Here is a 17,327-nt window from a genome sequence, read left to right as displayed (position 1 = left end):
CACAATAGCGCCAAAGGTATAAAAGATAGGCTATTTAACAGAACACAATAGAAATTACCTTGGTTTTCATGCGCTGTAAATCACTGTTGTTAAGAATTCTGCATGTTTTATCTTCAAATTATGAATTAATTTTCAACATTTCAACAGTTTTTACCCCTCTGCAACACCTGTCCTTAAATGATCAAAGTCAAAGATGATCAGTCAGCAGCTCAGGGATGAGCTCCACATACACAGAGAAATTTACAGGTCACTTGCACACTATGAAGTGTGGATTAAAACGAATGGGCCTTTTCCTTCCCTGACCTAGGACCAGCCTGGGACTGACAGCATTTAGTTTGATGATTGAGCTGTGTCGCCCCCTGGTGGGTATTTTGAGTTACTGGCTGTCCACCTGGGAAATACACTGAACTTTACTGGTTATTGTGACCCATACACATGGTTGTTGTGACCTAGTTTTTGTTGTTGCATTAACGTGTAGTCAGTCGTTGCTGAACAGGTTCTGACGGCTCCTATTGTTTCACCTCAACCGTCCATGCTGAGCAGGATTTAGAAAAGTAAGACTTTGGGCGTGACCTTTTTATAGTCTATGGGCTGGACGGGCGTGACCTACCTATGCTTTGAATCTGTCCACCAATTTGAAAATATCTTGACTTTGATGTGTAGCTACACTGACTTATACAAAATACAAATACATAACAGAGGGGGAACTATTGGGGAAGAGAGGGACATTTTTAAACCAATCAAATGGCAACTATTGGTTAGCAAAGCGTACATTATAGTAAAACTAATTTATATCAAAACACACGAAGCAATAGACACTGTTTGAATTGGCTTATTTTGGTTGTGTTGGCCAAGGTTACGAAGTTAAATGTGAAAATAACGAGGGGCTTTTGAACGCAACGTTGAATCGTCGCTTGTTTGAAACGGTGGCTAAGCTAACTAGCTTTATGGCAGGTTGAAATGGAAACCCAACCAAACTAGTGGCTGCGTCGTTTAACAGAAAGGGGACGTGTTGACAGGGTATCACAGCTATTTCGCTGTTGTTTTTACAGCTTGAAAAAAGAAAACATTTACAGGAGTTGAAAATGGTTGTGGATGACATCCAGTTCTTGAACGTCCTGAAGGGAAAACGCATTAAACTTACTCTGAAGACTTCCTCCTACCTCGGCGTCGTCCAGCGGATCAATCCCAACAAAACGTTGATTTTGTCGGATGGTGAGTACCACCACCCCCCAAACATCAATGCATTGTAGAGTTATGTTGTTAACTAAAGTAACCCTTGTCTGTTGTGTGTTGCTTCAGTTGTCAGTAGCAGTAATGGCTGCAAATTTCCCGGCTCGAAATTATTCTTTGGACATGAGATTGTCAATGGTGAGTAGTCTTACAAGGCATGAATAGGCCGCATTTGAAAATAGTGACGGGATAATAGCTAACATGTGTTTTTTTGTTGTTTTTTTAAAATATAATTATATCAACAGTGGAATTTACCAATGAGGCAAACAATGAGAGTGGGTAAGTCGGAAACAGGTTATGTGTCATTGCTGGTGACAACACCCTGGCCATAGACAGTAACATTTATGTGTTGCACAGTGCCGTCCATGGCCACACACTTGAGGACCACTTGACTGTGGAAAAGTTTCAGCCATACAGGAAGACAATCACAATAGGTGAGTTCAATAAAAAAAAAAAATTTTAAACAGTAACAAAGGACATTCTCTGTAGATTCATCGTTTTTTGCTTCTTCTTCAGCTGAGGATGACGATGATGAAGAGTATATCAATTTCATTGTCATTGATGAGTTTCACGAGAAGTTTGGGCCTGCTGTAAGTTGATTGTTGATTTTCTTTTTTTATCATATAGGTTTAAACCAGTTTTACTGAATGCAGGTTTCTGTCTACAGTAAATAACAGTGGAGATGTGTGCACTGTTGCCATCCTTCAGGTGATGCACATCAAGAAGCAGCCTGTGATTGGTCTGGGAGCCGAGGGAGTTGACTCATTTCACCATGGGAGACTGAGCTGGCTGCAGGTGAGAAGTCCTGTGAAACACATATCTTCATTAAGTCCCTCCCGACCATCCTACTTTCCTTCTTCCTTTACATTTTTCTATAAAACAGTAACTCTGGCTCTTTTTGTAGATCGCCACTAAAAACAAGGTCTACCTGTTTGACATCCTGTTACTTGGAACCCGAGCCTTCAGAAACGGTCTCTCCATGATCCTGGAAAATAAGCAAATATTGAAGGTAAGGAGTGTCAAACTCATGTTCAGTCACGGTAATGATTATTATATCATAACATGTGTCTTGATTTCACACTTGGTACAGGTGATTCATGACTGCCGAGCCATTTCCGGATGTCTGTTTGGTCAGTTTGGAGTAAAGCTGACCAACGTCTTTGACTCACAGGTAAAGGCATACATACTGTATAGTAGCACGCACTTTCACCATGACTTGTTGCTTAAGTCTCACTAACAGTTTTTTCTTGTGTGTGTGTGTGTGTGTGTGTGTGTGTTTTGCATGTCTTCAGGTGGCAGATGTCATGTGCTTCTACTCGGAGACAGGTGGCTTCCTGCCTGACAGAGTCAGTACTTTGGAGGAGGTGGTGAGTCACCATCTGAAGGTGCCCTCCTCCCAGCTCTTATCCCTCAAGATGAAGACACAACTTACCAAGGTACTCTACACACACGCCTATCTTCATGGTACAGCCAGAAAGGTGCATTTGTTCTGTATAGCTGTATACGTATGTGCTTTGTGTCTTTACAGGAGGAAAAGGAGATGTGGTACAAGCGTCCATCTCCTGTGGCCCTGCTGAAGGTGATGGCTCTGTCAGTGATCCACCTGCCGCCCCTCAGGCTGGTGCTGCTGGATGCTCTCATGACAGACTACATGGCTCTGGTGGATTCATACCTCAACAGCAGCCACTATGAACCTGGTGAACTGGAGCCTGTCACCATGGTGAGTACATCTGAATCCGTTCTGTCTATTTTTGAAAATGTCTTGTCTACTGTACGTTCAGGCCTCTGTTCTCTGATCAATAAGGTAAAAGAAAAACAGTATTTCTGTATCTAAATTGGTCTCATTCAAATAGTTGCCATCTAAACTTGCCTTTACCTCTTTGGAGATAGAAAGAAGGAAAAGATTATATCCTCAGCGTGCAAAAAAAAATTTGCTAATGCTGTAGCACATCCAACCTAAACTGATGGCTTTCACTGTTTTCTAATACGCAGTAAATCTGAAACATCCAGGTTAGGGGTTAAACCTTCCATCTATCTAAGAGAACCACAAATAGTGGGAACATACCGCACACTGGACTGGATTATGAGGATCTTTTTTTATTTATTTCAGAGCAACGCCTTTCCCATTTGGCTTCTTCAGGCTCATGGTTCTCTTAACTAGTTTATTCCTTGGCCATACTACCGGCACCTCGGCTGTCGCTGTGCACGGGCATTTTTCTGTTTCTTCCATCTATCTGTTTACGTCCACAGGAGAGTGTGTTGGAGTTGCCCAGGGAGCTCAAGCAGCTGCAGCAGATGCACCATGAGCGTCAGGAGCGGGCAGCTCACCACTACCCCGTCACAGAGCAGGGTCTGCTGGCTCGCTTCAAACCCCGAGCCAAACCTCCGTCCCAGAAACCGCCTACAGCAGCGGAGGATGGTCAGAGGCAGACGGCCTCCCTTGAGCCCTCACCCTCATCAGCACAACGGGCCCCTCCCCTTTCTCGGTCACCCACAAGCGCTCCTGTGGGTGTCCATACCTCTCCTGCGCCTCAGTCAAGCCTCCATTCCTTACCTGCCATAGGAAGAGGCTTTCTTCTCCAGTTGCCACCAGCCCATAATCCTGGAGAGAGCCCTGGGGCGAGAGCAGAGATGAAACCCCCACACCCTGGCTTCACACTATCCCCCACCAAGAACACTTCTGGCTTGAGCGTCGACATTTCTTCAATGACTCCTCAGTCCTTGTCATCTTCACTCAGGCAGTCTTTCAAATCTTTCAGATATTAGAAGAAGTGCCACAGAGCCGTATACAGTAAGAACGTGCCCTACAAATGTTTAGTGCTGCAGTTGTTGTGATTTCCAAGAGCGACCAGTAGATGGCAGTAAATATTCTTAAGTTGTTCTCAAGTTGTGCCACGGTTTGTTTGATACCAGGTGTTATGGAAAAAATATTTGTTTGAAAAATGAGGAGAAAAATATTTTGTCATTCAGAAATTGCATTCCAGTTTTCTTTAGATAATGTTTATGACAGAAGACCGCCCTGTCTCTGTATTTGTTTGTATTTTATAAAGTTTTTGTCTGTTAATCCTTCTCGTTTTTTTATTTTAGCTTTTGATTGAGGGTTGATTAATTGCACTCTCAACAGTAAAACCCAGATCACTGATATAGTGTTTATAATTAATCATTTTTATCATACTGAATCATGTTCTGATAATACTTCAAAGTGCCAAGAGACAATAGCTTTGGCTGGTGGAACACAAAACTACAACCAAAAACGGCACCACATGCCCATTAAACCATAATGCGCTAAGCTTAGCGTGATTGATTACCCATACAGCTTGGCTTCTGTGTTGCAGTTAATTGAATGTGAAAAGCAGGGGGCGGGCATTGACGGATCTGCTGTTAATTGAGCAAAAATATTGCTAGCTGACACTTCTTTTGATTACTGGCAACCAAAAAAAAAACATTAGACTTGGCACCAGCTGAACAGTGATACCAGCTCTGCTGCGGTTCAGATGTACATGGTCACACGGGGCCAGCACCTGTGATGTCTTACAAAAGCAGATCTCGTCCATGTAATTTGCTGCTGGAGGTGCCATGTGGACTCTGCTGCTGCACAGAGCCGCCGCTCAGCCGCCTCCGCCTGGATCATCAGAGGCTGGTGGATCAAAATAAGCCATGGACACAACAGCAGGGCGTTGCTGCAGCCTGCAGTGCAAACGGAGCCCCCCACCCCCCACCCCCCTGTATAAATCACATCTTATTGCTATGGTTATCTACATGCAGAGGATTGGGCCCTTTCCAGAGCTTTCTAATTGAAAGCATGAAACAGATAAAGTAGGATTTTAATTAACTGGGAGGGAGCCCAGCACAAAGCCTTGCATCTCTCTTAGCAACCGGCTCCTCCTTAGCTTCTGCTGAACACAGGCACGGTGAATCCTTCCCATATGCCTCTTTTAACCCTTTGAAACAATGTTGTTGCTCAATCTGAATGTGGGAGGGTTCAGCAGGGAACAAAAGATTTAATTTATTATCTTAAAGCTGATTTACTTGATGTTGAGTTTGAGCTGCGCTCAAATCCTCCCAAAGTCGATCACAAAATGGAGGCTTGCTTTATACGTCTGCATCACTCGACAGTGAAGCTGTGGTCATGGAAGTGAGTGAGGGAGTGTGTCAGGGGGTTCAGGTCTCTGTGGGGCTGTGGAGGACAGGCTCCTGTCATTGACAACCAGATTGGGGGCTCTTATTTTAGAGGACCTTGCATTTCCTCTCCGTCACAATAATGCCTTATGTGCAGCACTTCCTGTTTCTCAGGCCTGGGAGGAAGGAACAGGGCGCTTGTCACACGGTAGTCACCGCTTCCTCTCAACCCCCCTCTCTCCCTCCCTCCCTCCTCCCCCCTCCCGCTCCCTCTGCTCCCAAACTTCAGACAGTGTTGTGTCCTTCAGAGGGGAAAGATGACTGCACCTTCAGCATCACAGCAGGATGCTGACGGGCTATTTTTGGGCTCAAAGCGGAAAGGTAGCGCACAGACATAAACACAAACTTTAGGATGTCCAGCTGTGTTGATTTAGCATCCGAAAATGGAGGTTCAACCGCGAAAGGCCGATTATTGTTTTGACTAAGCAGCGGGAACACGGAGGCCTGCTGTTTGCTCAAGGTGTAATGGAAATAGGTCACAAGTAAACAGTGATTAACACTTAGAAATGTTTCACATGCTTTTTTCCAATTTACAGTTTTGAACAGACAACACCGCATATATTCTGTAGCACGCCAGACTTCATTATTGACCCGGCCTTGTGGCGGCCATTGTGACAGCACCCATAACCAAGGTACTGCTGCCCCCCCACCCCACCTCCTTATTTACTTTCCACCATATGACTGTCATACTGCAGGAGCTCCAGTTACCAACAACACCAAAGTGACAAGGTATTCAGAACGGGCCAATGCTCCTAGGCAACCCTTCGTCCTCTCGATGAGTGTTAGGCTACAGATTTGTTCATAATTAATAGGCTGTCATTAATTATTAAGTCCAGAGGGATAATTTACCAAAAAAAACAACTCCCCGTTAGAACTGTCATGTTGTTTGCTTCTCATTCACGTTGAGTTTGCTGCTGACTAAGTGCACAATCAGATCACGGTGCATTTCTGTAATACTGCTGAAGGGAGGGAAAAGGTGATCACAGAGTTTGCACCACTGAACTGTCAGTAATCAGACTGTTTACGACCTTTACTCATGACTGACCGAGCGCTGCCACATAGACATTTTTGCAACCTTTTATTTCACACGGGAGCTGAATCAAGCCTGAGGTGGCAGAATTGGCCAGAAGCGACTTCTCTGACTGGCTTGTTGAAAGAACATGATCTGTCGGCCGTATACCTGAGTAGTGCGGTACAAAGAGACAGATTGATAGATGGCATTCAGAGGTTCACAACTGTGGCACAACAAATTAGACGCGTGTCAACAAAATAATCTCATTTTCATTATTCATGTAACCACATGTAATCCCTTTGTATTTATAGGGAGGGAGAATATAATCAGATATCAGGTTCCACTATGACACTGAACTATATCCCTGCAGCCAATCTTCCATCTGTTAGGAAAAAGCCATTGTTGACTCTCGCTCAACTCACCCCCCCCCCCCCCCCCCCCATTCTCTCACATTACAAAATGACCCTCTTTTGCTCTCTCGTGGCCGTATTCAACGGGAGAATTAATATTTAACGTGAGAAAGGCTGACCTTACCCAGATGGCCTCTCTCAAGTACAGCAAAAATGAGAACAAAACACAGCATCAATATTTCAGCCGGGCTTACCAATGGTATGTATGTATGTACCCCCCCCCCAAGTCAGGAAACCCAACTCAGGAAGACCCCTCAATATGCGAGCACTCATTTCAAACACACGTACACAGATGAAGGCACACAATATGCATCTTTATGAACCGCTGTGCCATGTTTACTCTGGCAGCGTGAAGCACTGGGACCTTAAAAGGCCTCTCCAAAGGAATCAGCCATATTGTGACCTTCAGCTGGGGCGAATGAGCTCAGATAGAGGATGAGTGACAGGTGAGGGAGCAGATGAGAATGTGTTTCAACGGTGTTTGGAATGTCACTCTTCAGCTGTACGACGTTAGTTTGTTTTTGTACGACACATCCAATAAAGCTGCACCAGTCCTGGAGTGAAGGAAGAGTAGGAGTTTGCATGCAATGAAGACCCCATGCTGCATTCAAAGACATTATTGTTACAGGTAGTTCTTAAGCTAAAATACTCTAATACATCCGTTCTCTGTAAAGGAAAAAGGTTTGTTCTTCCAACTTTAATCTTAGCTCGTGGGGAGAAACCGAGGACACAGCAGGATTGAACCACATCAGTGAAACTCGCATCAGAAGAGCAGCTGAACGCTTCTGAGCATTTTGGCTGTCACTTAACCAACCACAGAGTCACTGGCCTGGCCACAGTCCCCGGGGCTCAGGGTCTGCGCTCTCATTCGTAGGAGATAATGACAAAATGAGCGGGATGTTAATGGTTTGTGCAATGAACATGGACATGTGCTAATGACTAGCATCCAAATTAATGATGCAAGACTCCCAAAGAGCTTGTACCGTTCCTTTTACTTAAATTTTTAGTAAAAGAGTGGGATTAATTTAAGTATCGATGTGATGCGTTTGGCCACATGTGAGAACTTGCTCATTTAGTTTGGATCTTTTATAAGAGCATCGGAGGGAGGAAGGAAAGTCTGTCCACCAGATTTTCTTGCACTGCTGGCTTTTAAAAGATTTTCGCCACTGTTGGTCAAAAGGAAAAAGTGTTTATTCACCATCAATTTCTGGTAATTTGTCATTAGAATATTGGCAACCCCCCCCCCCCCCCCTCGGCTACAAATGTCTTTGATTAAAAAGATGGAAGATTAGCTTTTGGCAAGTTTGTCATAATTAAAGGCTGCATTGTCGAAGGTGTGTGTGTGTGTGTCTGTGTGTGTATGAATGAGGGGGCGGCCACAGGGAGGGCCTGCAAGAACAAGGAGGTGCGATGTGTGTGTGTGTGTGGGGGCGGGGGGGGGGCGCCCTGTGGCTGGCTGAATTAGTGCCCGCTGGTTTGGCCTGGCAGCTGCTATCTCAGCCTGGCACGCTGACAGCCTGGCACTGTGGCATGGTGTTGCCAGGGCCAACCAGCAGACTGGAGGTGGCAACGCCAGGCCCCACCAAACGCACACTCATTCACCATCACAGGCTTTTGTCTTCCAAGCAGCCATACTTGCGTTACTTGTTATGGCAATATCATTGGATTAGTATGAGATTAAGTTGGGTAATTAAAAAGGGCAAATTAAACTCATGTCATCAGGGCAAATGTAAATTCCACACTAAGCCGGTCGTGATATTTAACCTTAATGAAAAAATGTGACCATTGTGATTTTGCAAAACAGCGGGTGGTTCCAAAACAGTCAGGTGTCACATTCACGGTGCTGTGGCTGGGTGGGGAAAGTGAATGTCTGTATGATTCACTTAACTGAAATTCAATTTAATTTAAAATGCTTTGTCAAGAGTGCTCAGCGAAAGCACTAAACAGTAAATTAAATGCGATACACAAAGCAATGCCATCTGTTTCAACACCTGCTTTTGATTACAGTAAGTAAAAACCACCTCTACCACCACCGTATTGAGTCAACATTAAAAATTCAGTTTGAACATAACAGTAAATCTGTATTTATCTTGAATGCAGCTTGGCATGACTGTGAAAACTAATTTATATATTGATTAATGTCCACCTGTCATTTTTAGCACCATACATCCAGCTAATTTATCACCATAATAGTGACATACTGAAAGTGTCATCAAGTATCTGCTGCAGGCTGCTAAAGGTGTTTATTGAGTCTTTGACCACCCTTGAGCAGTAGAGGGTGTCACTACTGGGATTTGGGGAGATTCTGGGTCTGAATGGGCCTGCCAGGGCCGGCTGGAGCCTGTATTGGCCCAGTTGCAGCGGCTTCTGTCCAGGCATGGCACCGGGATATCTTTGGGGCCCAAGCACACCAGCTGCTATCTCTGTGTCACAGACAGCTGTATCTGAATATTCATACAACGTGCAGATTAATGTATGTTTGTTTGGCCCCACATGGTGTGCTGTCAAACAGGCCAAAATGTGGAACTGCCCAAAGAGGTCGTAGGTGTGAAAGAACTACAGTGTGTCCACATCTACAATAGAAAACTCCCACAGTCTGTGAATCTACTGCCTCAGAGTCTAAAGGGAGAAAAACAATGAGTTTTTTTTTATCATTGTATTTGATTCAGAAATTGATTTAAGTTGTTGTGGCATGCTGGCTCATGTACGTGTGTTTATATTTTGGCCATTCAATATCTGGCTATGAGTGGACCAGAGAGCAGCTGCCCATCCCTTTTTATCAGTGGCAACTCCTGTGGTTATAATGTGTCCGCTCGTGCTCTGTCCAACTTTTCCTTTGGTCGATTTCCATTCATGTTCGGCCAGTAAGAGATGAAGCAAAGACCAACTGACTCGCGCGTTCACATTCAAAGCAATGGCCTATGTTCACAGCTGTGGTTTGACCAACCTTGGCCTTCTTTGAGGTGTGTTTTGGAGGGAGTTTCAGTGGCTGTTTGGTCAAATAATCTGCTGGCCAGTGGAAACAGAACCGGTGAATATGCATTAGTGAGCGTTTTTTGAGACTGGAGTTCTATACAGTGAGCAGATGGTCTTTACCTCCTTTGCCTGAGTAAGTGGAGTGAACCAGTGGGCACACAGAGGGAGATTTGTGGGTAAACTGTTTTTTTTTGTTGTTTTTTTTTACCTCCCCTCTCTTTGTGTTATAATGGGGAAAGCAAAATGGTTGCTAACTGCTGACGGACAATAGCCTCAACCCTAATGAGAGCAAAGTGTTGGGGTGCTGCTGGTATAATGAGGATGAAGTGGGAAAGCTAATTATTGCAACCATCTGAAGGCATCAGGGCCAGATGAGCCCATATTTTGTTTCCACCTAACACAATCTCTCATTTCTCTCTTATTTCTCAGATTTTCACGATCTGCAAATTTATATCAGGGCTGAAGTGAAACGGAAAGTATCTTATCCCCATGGTGGCATTGGGTGTAGTAAAACCGTGTAGGCGATTTGGTGTATCAGTGTATTTGCTCAGACAGGTGTGCTGTAGCTCTTATCTGCTGTCAGGTCCCTCTTTGGCTTGTTAAGCTGACACAATACCACTGACACCAGCTGTAAAAACCCCACCGCTCATGGAGGCTTTGATTCTTAACTGGTGAGGATCTCCATGGCAGCCATATTTGTCTGATAGATTTCCTGGTGATTTATGGGTGAAATAGTGTGTGGGTGTTCCTCTTCTGTTCAAACCAGTGTCCTTGACGCACCCACAGCTGGAGTCCAATCTGTCAGGTGTCTGAGAAGGACATCAGTCATTTTTAGTGAACACAATAAACAACCACATTTTTTACCATGTTTTTTTTTTAAAATGTCAACCACAGATTATTATTCAAATGTGCTGCCTAGAAAAACTTTATTTTGTTTTCAATATGTGATGTATTAAATCATTCCGCAGTAATCACTCCGTAATGATCTGTCTCGATAATGAGCTGGATTTTGCTTCCAGCACATACTTGACTATTGGTTGATTACAGAATGGTTTTATCCTTGGATAAGCAGCTGTAAACCCTCGTCGTCGACAACAAGCTCGCAGTGATTGTTGTACCAGTGCCCGGGCAGAGTCAGACTGCATGGTGATTGCCCTTGCAGAGTGGGTACAACAACACATAAACAGCTCATTTATAAACAAAAGAGGTCATCTCATTCAAATCGCTGGAGATTCCTTCAAGTGTAGAGTCATGGGAGATACTGACAAAGCAAAATAACATTTTAACCCTCAATTTAAATCCAATGAACATCAACTGTAATGACTTATAGCGTGTCTGAGTATGACGAACCTGCAAGAACTGGCATTTCACCAGTTGGCACACAAGATGGCCAGACTTTGCTCTTTAAAATTAAATTATAGAACCGGTTCAAGTTACTGCATGAGAAGTAAAGGCTTTCTAAACTCTAGAGGTTTTTTTTTTTCATTCTCCCTTACGTAAAAAAAAAAACTTTATATTGTGTAAATAAAGATAAGAGCCACATGCTATTTCATCCTTTGAAATTTATGGTTGCACAGTGTGGGTGTAACAGAGCTGACAGAGCCCTAAAAGGAGACATTTTTGCAGAGGCTTACAGTTTCCCATCAAGCATGTGCCTTTGCTCTCTGTGGCAGCAGGGCCAGAGCACTTTCCCGTCATTATGAGGGCTCCAGAGGAAAAAAGAGAAGCAAAATGGTTTCCAGGTTTTACTCTAATCTTGGGAGGGAGGGAGGGAGGGGTGAGAGGAGGTGGGGGCTTGGTCACAGGTAGCCGTGTCGACCCGTGAAGAGACTCTGGGCTGTGGGAAAGCAAAAGGAGCCAGCGCACAGTAGCAGCAGGTCACAGTGACATGACATGACACAGAAAAAGCTCTTCCCTGCTTTGTCTAACCCACACACATACACACATGTATACAACACACACAAAGACTGAATGATACTGAATTTAGTGGATTTTGGACAGTACGTACATAATTCACCACTAAGATTATCAGTGGTACATCAGTCTTCCATGCATTATTCTCAATCTGTCAGCCAGAGGCAGCAACTAGAACAATGAGCATTGTGAGGTCTGACAGCGACAAACCCCTGCAATTCTCTGAGTTACACCGGGGGATGACACCCATATGGGGGGGAAATGGGTGCAGATTTGGAAGGGAAATGACACAATTTCCAAATTTAATTGTGTCACAGACAAAACGACAGCAGGGGATCCTGAGTTTCAGTAAGTTTCATGTCAGCAGGTTTCACAGCAACATGATGTCACTGCATTTAATTGTTTCAAAGTTGCTGTTGCTGTTTTCTTTTCCCTTCACTCTTTCTCTTTCTGTTTTAATGCAAAACAATAAAGATAAATGTTTATTAAATAATCTTGTGTTAGATCATGCTCACACCAAACGAATGACACATTTTTAGAATATTCAACACTAGAAGGAAACTTTAATTCAGCACACTCAGCAGGCAAGGTGGGTCCTCCAGAAGGACTCCCTTATTGTCCCCTGTCCTGAGGACAGCCTTATTGTCTGAAGAGGAGACATATTGTCTACAAAGGGTCCCATTCTCCTTTGTGCCCTGATAGGTTTACCAGCAGCAGCATGAAATAAGGAGTCTCTCTCTCCCATAGGACAAACAGGAACCAACCTGAATGTGGCCCCGATGCTTATCTGTCTCTCCCATGACTACTGTCTGTGCTTTGGAAATTAAATGGCACTAATGTTATTTGACTGCCCTTCAAGTCAGACGATTACACAGACCTGTGTAGCAAGACAAAATTAAAAACAATAGTTTGGCATTTTGAGAAATATATATATATTTTTTATTTAATTTACCCCAACTTCATGGCTGTATGCTGAATATAAAACTACTTCCAGGAGTTAGCCAATCACAAAAGACTGGAAACCGAAAGCCAACTGGATCTGTATTCTCTAATTTCATGTATTGTCAAATTAATTATAAAATAGTTTGTTACAGTTTGTAAATTTTCCTTCATTTTTCTGCCTTTGTGCTAAGTTAAACAAACATGAACATTAGGTTCATATACAGAAGTGAATGCTAAGAAAGCATTGTGCATTTCCAAAAATGATGCATATTTGCATGGTGACCACAAACTGAACAAAAGCTAATTTAAAATATTTTGTTAGTTCAGCAGTTATTAATTAACTGATTTCCATCATACTCGTTATCTAAATTTTATATCTGCAGTGTGCGTGACATCTGGACAAATGTGAAGCTTAAAAAATTCCTACCTCACTCACTTTGGATATCCAAACAGCCCTGAGTCAAGTTAGCAGTCTTCCTTTGCTATTTGAATCAGTTTGTCTCCTCAGCACCTACTGTGAGGGGGAAAAGGGTTTTGCAGTGTTATCCTACACACTAAGCATCATGATAATCATGCCCAAGAAAAACCAACAGTGAAAACTTCAGCAAATCATAAGAGAACTTAAATACAGTGTGCCAATTCTTCTGGTGATCAGCTTCAAATTGTGGTGTTTTTCATGACCCCAGGCGTTAATCTTTGCTGATAAGGAAACCAAGGGATGCACAGCTAAACAAATGCACACTCTTCCAAATGAAGTATGCAGTATTTGTTCCGGTCCAAAACTAGAAGCACTCTTGTGATACATTGTGACATAATTTAAAGCAAACATGCTAGCTTTGCATAAACAATCAAAGCCAGAGAACAATCCTCTCTCCTATAAGGGAGGAACTTCCTTTTGATTTCCCCTACACTTGCAGGAATACTGTTATTTTACAGAGGGGGAAGTTGTTTTCGTACTGAATCACAGTCATTTTTCATTCTCCAGGGTCCCTTTCCCCTCGCCTTGCAACATTTCCTTATCAAAGCAATTTAGTAAAACTGTGACTTATTTGGCTTTTTATCAAGAAGCTGTGTGAGGTTCTGCGTGGCTAATCTCAAGGCTGTGCTCAAACCTGGTCGGTTCCCAGCACAGCCAAGCCTGGCATGAGGCAGCAGAGAGTGACCCAGCTGCAACTGGGGCCCCATGTGTGACCGGCCCCTACTGTCCAGGGGGGAATGACTACAGGCATAGCTTTGGGGTGGGGGGGTTCCCATGTCACAGCTAAGGCCATGCTGATGTTATGGGCATGCTTTACAACATGTTTTTATTCGTGCTCCTCTGACAAGCCTCTTGACTCTTCAGAGACCTTTAATTCCTGGTCCCTCTCTGCTCACTGTCAATCACCGCCTCCCCGGGGGTCATTTCCATCCATGGGAACATTGGTTGTGACACTAGGATTCCCCAAGGGGGTGGCATAGGGAAGAACTTGACAGAAACAAATAGTTTGATAGTTTAATTCTCTGCTGGACCAAACTGAAGCAGTTTGAGATTAGATGGGGAAGGAGATATTTCATAAAGAGTCAGTGCTGATGCCAGCCTGTGGCTCACAGCATGGACAGACCAAGTGCTCCAAGGGAGAGTAATAATAACAATAATGATAATAATAATAAACTGTATTTATGTAGTACTTTTCTTAGCAATGTGCTTTTCAAAAAGAAAAGAAAAGAAGATCAGACCAGGCAAAAGGAACATGAGCACAAGAGGATGTTTCACCTCTCACTGGAATAGGTCACTGCTGAGGGATCTTGATGATATAGGTGAGAGCATGAGGGCTGATTAAGGGCCAGGAAGTGCGTGAGACATCCTCTGATGTTCAGGAATTCCCTCATTAAAGACGGTCAGGTTGACGTACAGTAGGAATCAGACTGCGGAATAAACAGGGGTGGTTCTTCCAACTATTGCAAATAAACACACTTTACATTAACTCAACATGGAAATGGTGCTCATGAATATAAACATTTCTTTTTTGTGTCATTAAAATAACAAAATAAATGTATTAGAATCCCTTTTCCTCTCAATTTGCTATGAAAGTTTATGTTTATTGTCATTGCACAGACAAAAAAAAACAAAAAAAAAAACATAAAGGGCAAGGTGTCAATAAATACAGGTAAGCCCATATAGTCTATCTGTACATATTGCACAACAACTCACTCAGCCTGCCACAAAACATGATACTCTAAATATGGAAATACCATGGAAGAGAAATAGCCCCAAGCATCTGAGTAAAGCATAAAATTAGAAAATTTCTTCCAGTTAGCCGATAGCTGAGTGATCTGGATAATATTTTTCTTAATAGCCTGGGTTGCAGCAATTAGAGAGGCCATTAACTTATCTGTTCAGTGTATGGTGCTTTGCTGGGGCTCACATCAGGGCCCTTATTTTGTTGTTGTTTTTTTGCCTTTCCTGCCCACCACCCCCCAACCTCCGTAGTCCCCCCACCCCTCATGTCTGACAAATCGTTTCCAGCTAATTTACGATGGTCAAACTGTGGGAGAACAATACCCCCATGGACGTAACGCAGCGCAAGCCCTACCACATGTCCCAGAGAAGAGCGAGGTGCTCGCAGGAAACACTTGCTGAGATAACAAGATAGTAAGGAAGCAAGGGGCACTGAAAGGCCAGGCAGAAGGCTGCAACGGGGCGGTGGGGAGGGTCTGTGGGGGGGTGGACGGTTTTCAGAGGGGGTCGCATTAGGTTGACCACCGTATGGCTGCATGGGCAACACACACAAGTACTGAACATGACTTCAGTCTGAACTACGCTTCCTTTCCTTCTCTGCAGGCATCTTCTGTGAAAGGGATGTTGAGGACACTGTTATTACTGAGTCATAACTCAGCTGATTGAAATGAAATTGTGGATATTGTTATTCTTGCATCTTCAATGATCCACTTGGCTGACCACCAGTCTGTGACATCAGACCAGCTAAAGTCTTGCCAGCACAAATAGAGTTTGAATAATATGATGGGGTACAACCCTGCAACCAAGAAGGGAGCCACTGTACCATATGGGTGTGTGTATGCATGCTACCATGCACACACACACACACACACACACACACACACACACACACACACACACACACACACACACACACACACTTGCACACAAACACTCATACACACATACACACAATGCCCAGTTCTGCTTCCCGGTGAGAATACACATTTGATAAAACAGTTTGGGTATGCATCTGCAGAGGTTGATTATATGTATTTAGCCCAGATAATCATTTCTGGATCTCATGTGCACAATAATTACTGACAGCACCTGTGCCTGGCCCACCTGCAGTCATTACCACGAATGCCAAGCAGCAATTTAACTATAATTATATCAACAGGGGAAAAGGAAACATTCAGCAGCAGTGCAACTCAATAACTTTACTATTAAAAATGGTGCTGCGTTTTCATCACGGGGGAAAAGCGCTGTCTCAACAGGATCCCTGTAATAATTAACTATCAGAAACCAGTGGATGAAAACATTTACCCCCCCCATAGGGCAGATCAGTGTTTAAATCCTTCCAGCTGGGTGAGGGTTGAGCAATACAGGTGACATGCAGGACAGCAGGATCAAGGTTATCAGTCAGGCTAATTGATGGGCCTACTTGTTTTCACTGAGCCCAAGTATAGGCACGAGGAGGAAAAGGAAGGTACAGTAGTTGTCAAGGCTGCCATGTTTGTGTTGTAAGGACAGAGGTGAGAGGTCGGGTCGAGCTGTGAGTTTTTCTAGCTTATTAATCGGATCCCTCCTTTTTTGCCTTTGGTGAAGGGCACGTTTCTCCTCCGCACAGTCATTCTGGTGGGAAAGGAGAAACAGGGAAGTGGCAAGCCCTCTTAAGATCAATGAATGGGGTGGAAAAAGGAGTGGCCCAGGGCAGCCAATAGGGGCTGGGCCACAGGGAGCTGCTAGGGAGATAACGTAAACAAGGAAACCACCTGATGTGAGCGGGGTCAGATAAATGCTCAGCCGTCCACACAGGCAGGTGCTTCCTGAGTCCTGCTCTCTCAATCAGTTGAGCCTCACTGCCCTCCTCACTTGCTTCCCTCATATTTTTTTTTCTGTTTTCCCAATCTGTCACAAAGAGTTTCCCTAAAAGTATAACTCATAGCATGATAGCGAGGTTTCACAATCACTGCCTGTTTTCCTCACGCTGAAAGCAAACACTCAGGGACAGTAAACAGCCGAGTGCACTGAGAGTCACCTGAGTGATGACGGTCACACAGGCAGTAAAGATAAGAAGATCAGCTTGGTGTTTGTCACTAGGATAACATACAGTGCATAATGGTGAGGATTTTTTTTTTTTGCAAGGGTCTGTGTGTGCAGATAAAAGCCCTTTACCTTAGAAAGAGGCAGGCAGGTGAATACTGGAGATGGCAGAGATAATCTGTGTTTCTAGCACAACCTGCACGGACTGAGAATACCCAAGCTCACCTCTCCTGCTGCTCTTTTTCTCCCCCTCCTCTCTCTTTCTTTTTCACTTTGCTGGTTGGTCTGTGATTGTTTTGTGCTGTCCAGTGAGGAAGGAAGTCGGTGTGAGAAAGTGCCTGTTTTTTTGGGACCAACAGGAATTGGCCTCATCACAAGCGGTTCCTTTTTTTGCCGCTGGAACAATGCACTGGCGTCA

General features: G+C 43.9%; 1 protein-coding gene across 1 annotated transcript; it reads left to right on the top strand.

The window, feature by feature from the left end:
- The first annotated feature begins 1,004 nt into the window (after nt 1-1,004).
- exd1 (exonuclease 3'-5' domain containing 1) lies at nt 1,005-3,999 on the top strand. Its single transcript, XM_085768028.1, has 11 exons — nt 1,005-1,215; nt 1,303-1,371; nt 1,479-1,512; nt 1,591-1,667; nt 1,750-1,823; nt 1,942-2,028; nt 2,138-2,242; nt 2,324-2,404; nt 2,526-2,669; nt 2,762-2,953; nt 3,484-3,999. Exons 1-11 carry the CDS (start codon nt 1,086-1,088, stop codon nt 3,997-3,999), a joined length of 1,509 nt encoding a protein of 502 aa, XP_085624154.1. The 5' UTR covers nt 1,005-1,085.
- The last annotated feature ends 13,328 nt before the right edge of the window (nt 4,000-17,327 follow it).

Source organism: Trachurus japonicus, chromosome 22 (genome assembly GCF_045865225.1).
Source record: "Trachurus japonicus isolate A0001 chromosome 22, Traja_1.0".
Classification (NCBI taxonomy): domain Eukaryota; kingdom Metazoa; phylum Chordata; class Actinopteri; order Carangiformes; family Carangidae; genus Trachurus; species Trachurus japonicus.
The sequence above is the reverse complement of the archived record's forward strand: the minus strand, read 5'-3'. Positions and strand labels throughout refer to the sequence as shown.

Coding starts and splice junctions, on each gene's coding strand:
- exd1 (XM_085768028.1), top strand. CDS start 1,086: ATGGTTGTGGATGACATCCAGTTCTTGAACGTCCTGAAGGGAAAACGC. Junction 1,513..1,590: donor GAGGCAAACAATGAGAGTGG/GTAAGTCGGAAA, acceptor TGTGTTGCACAG/TGCCGTCCATGGCCACACAC. Junction 1,668..1,749: donor CAGGAAGACAATCACAATAG/GTGAGTTCAATA, acceptor CTTCTTCTTCAG/CTGAGGATGACGATGATGAA.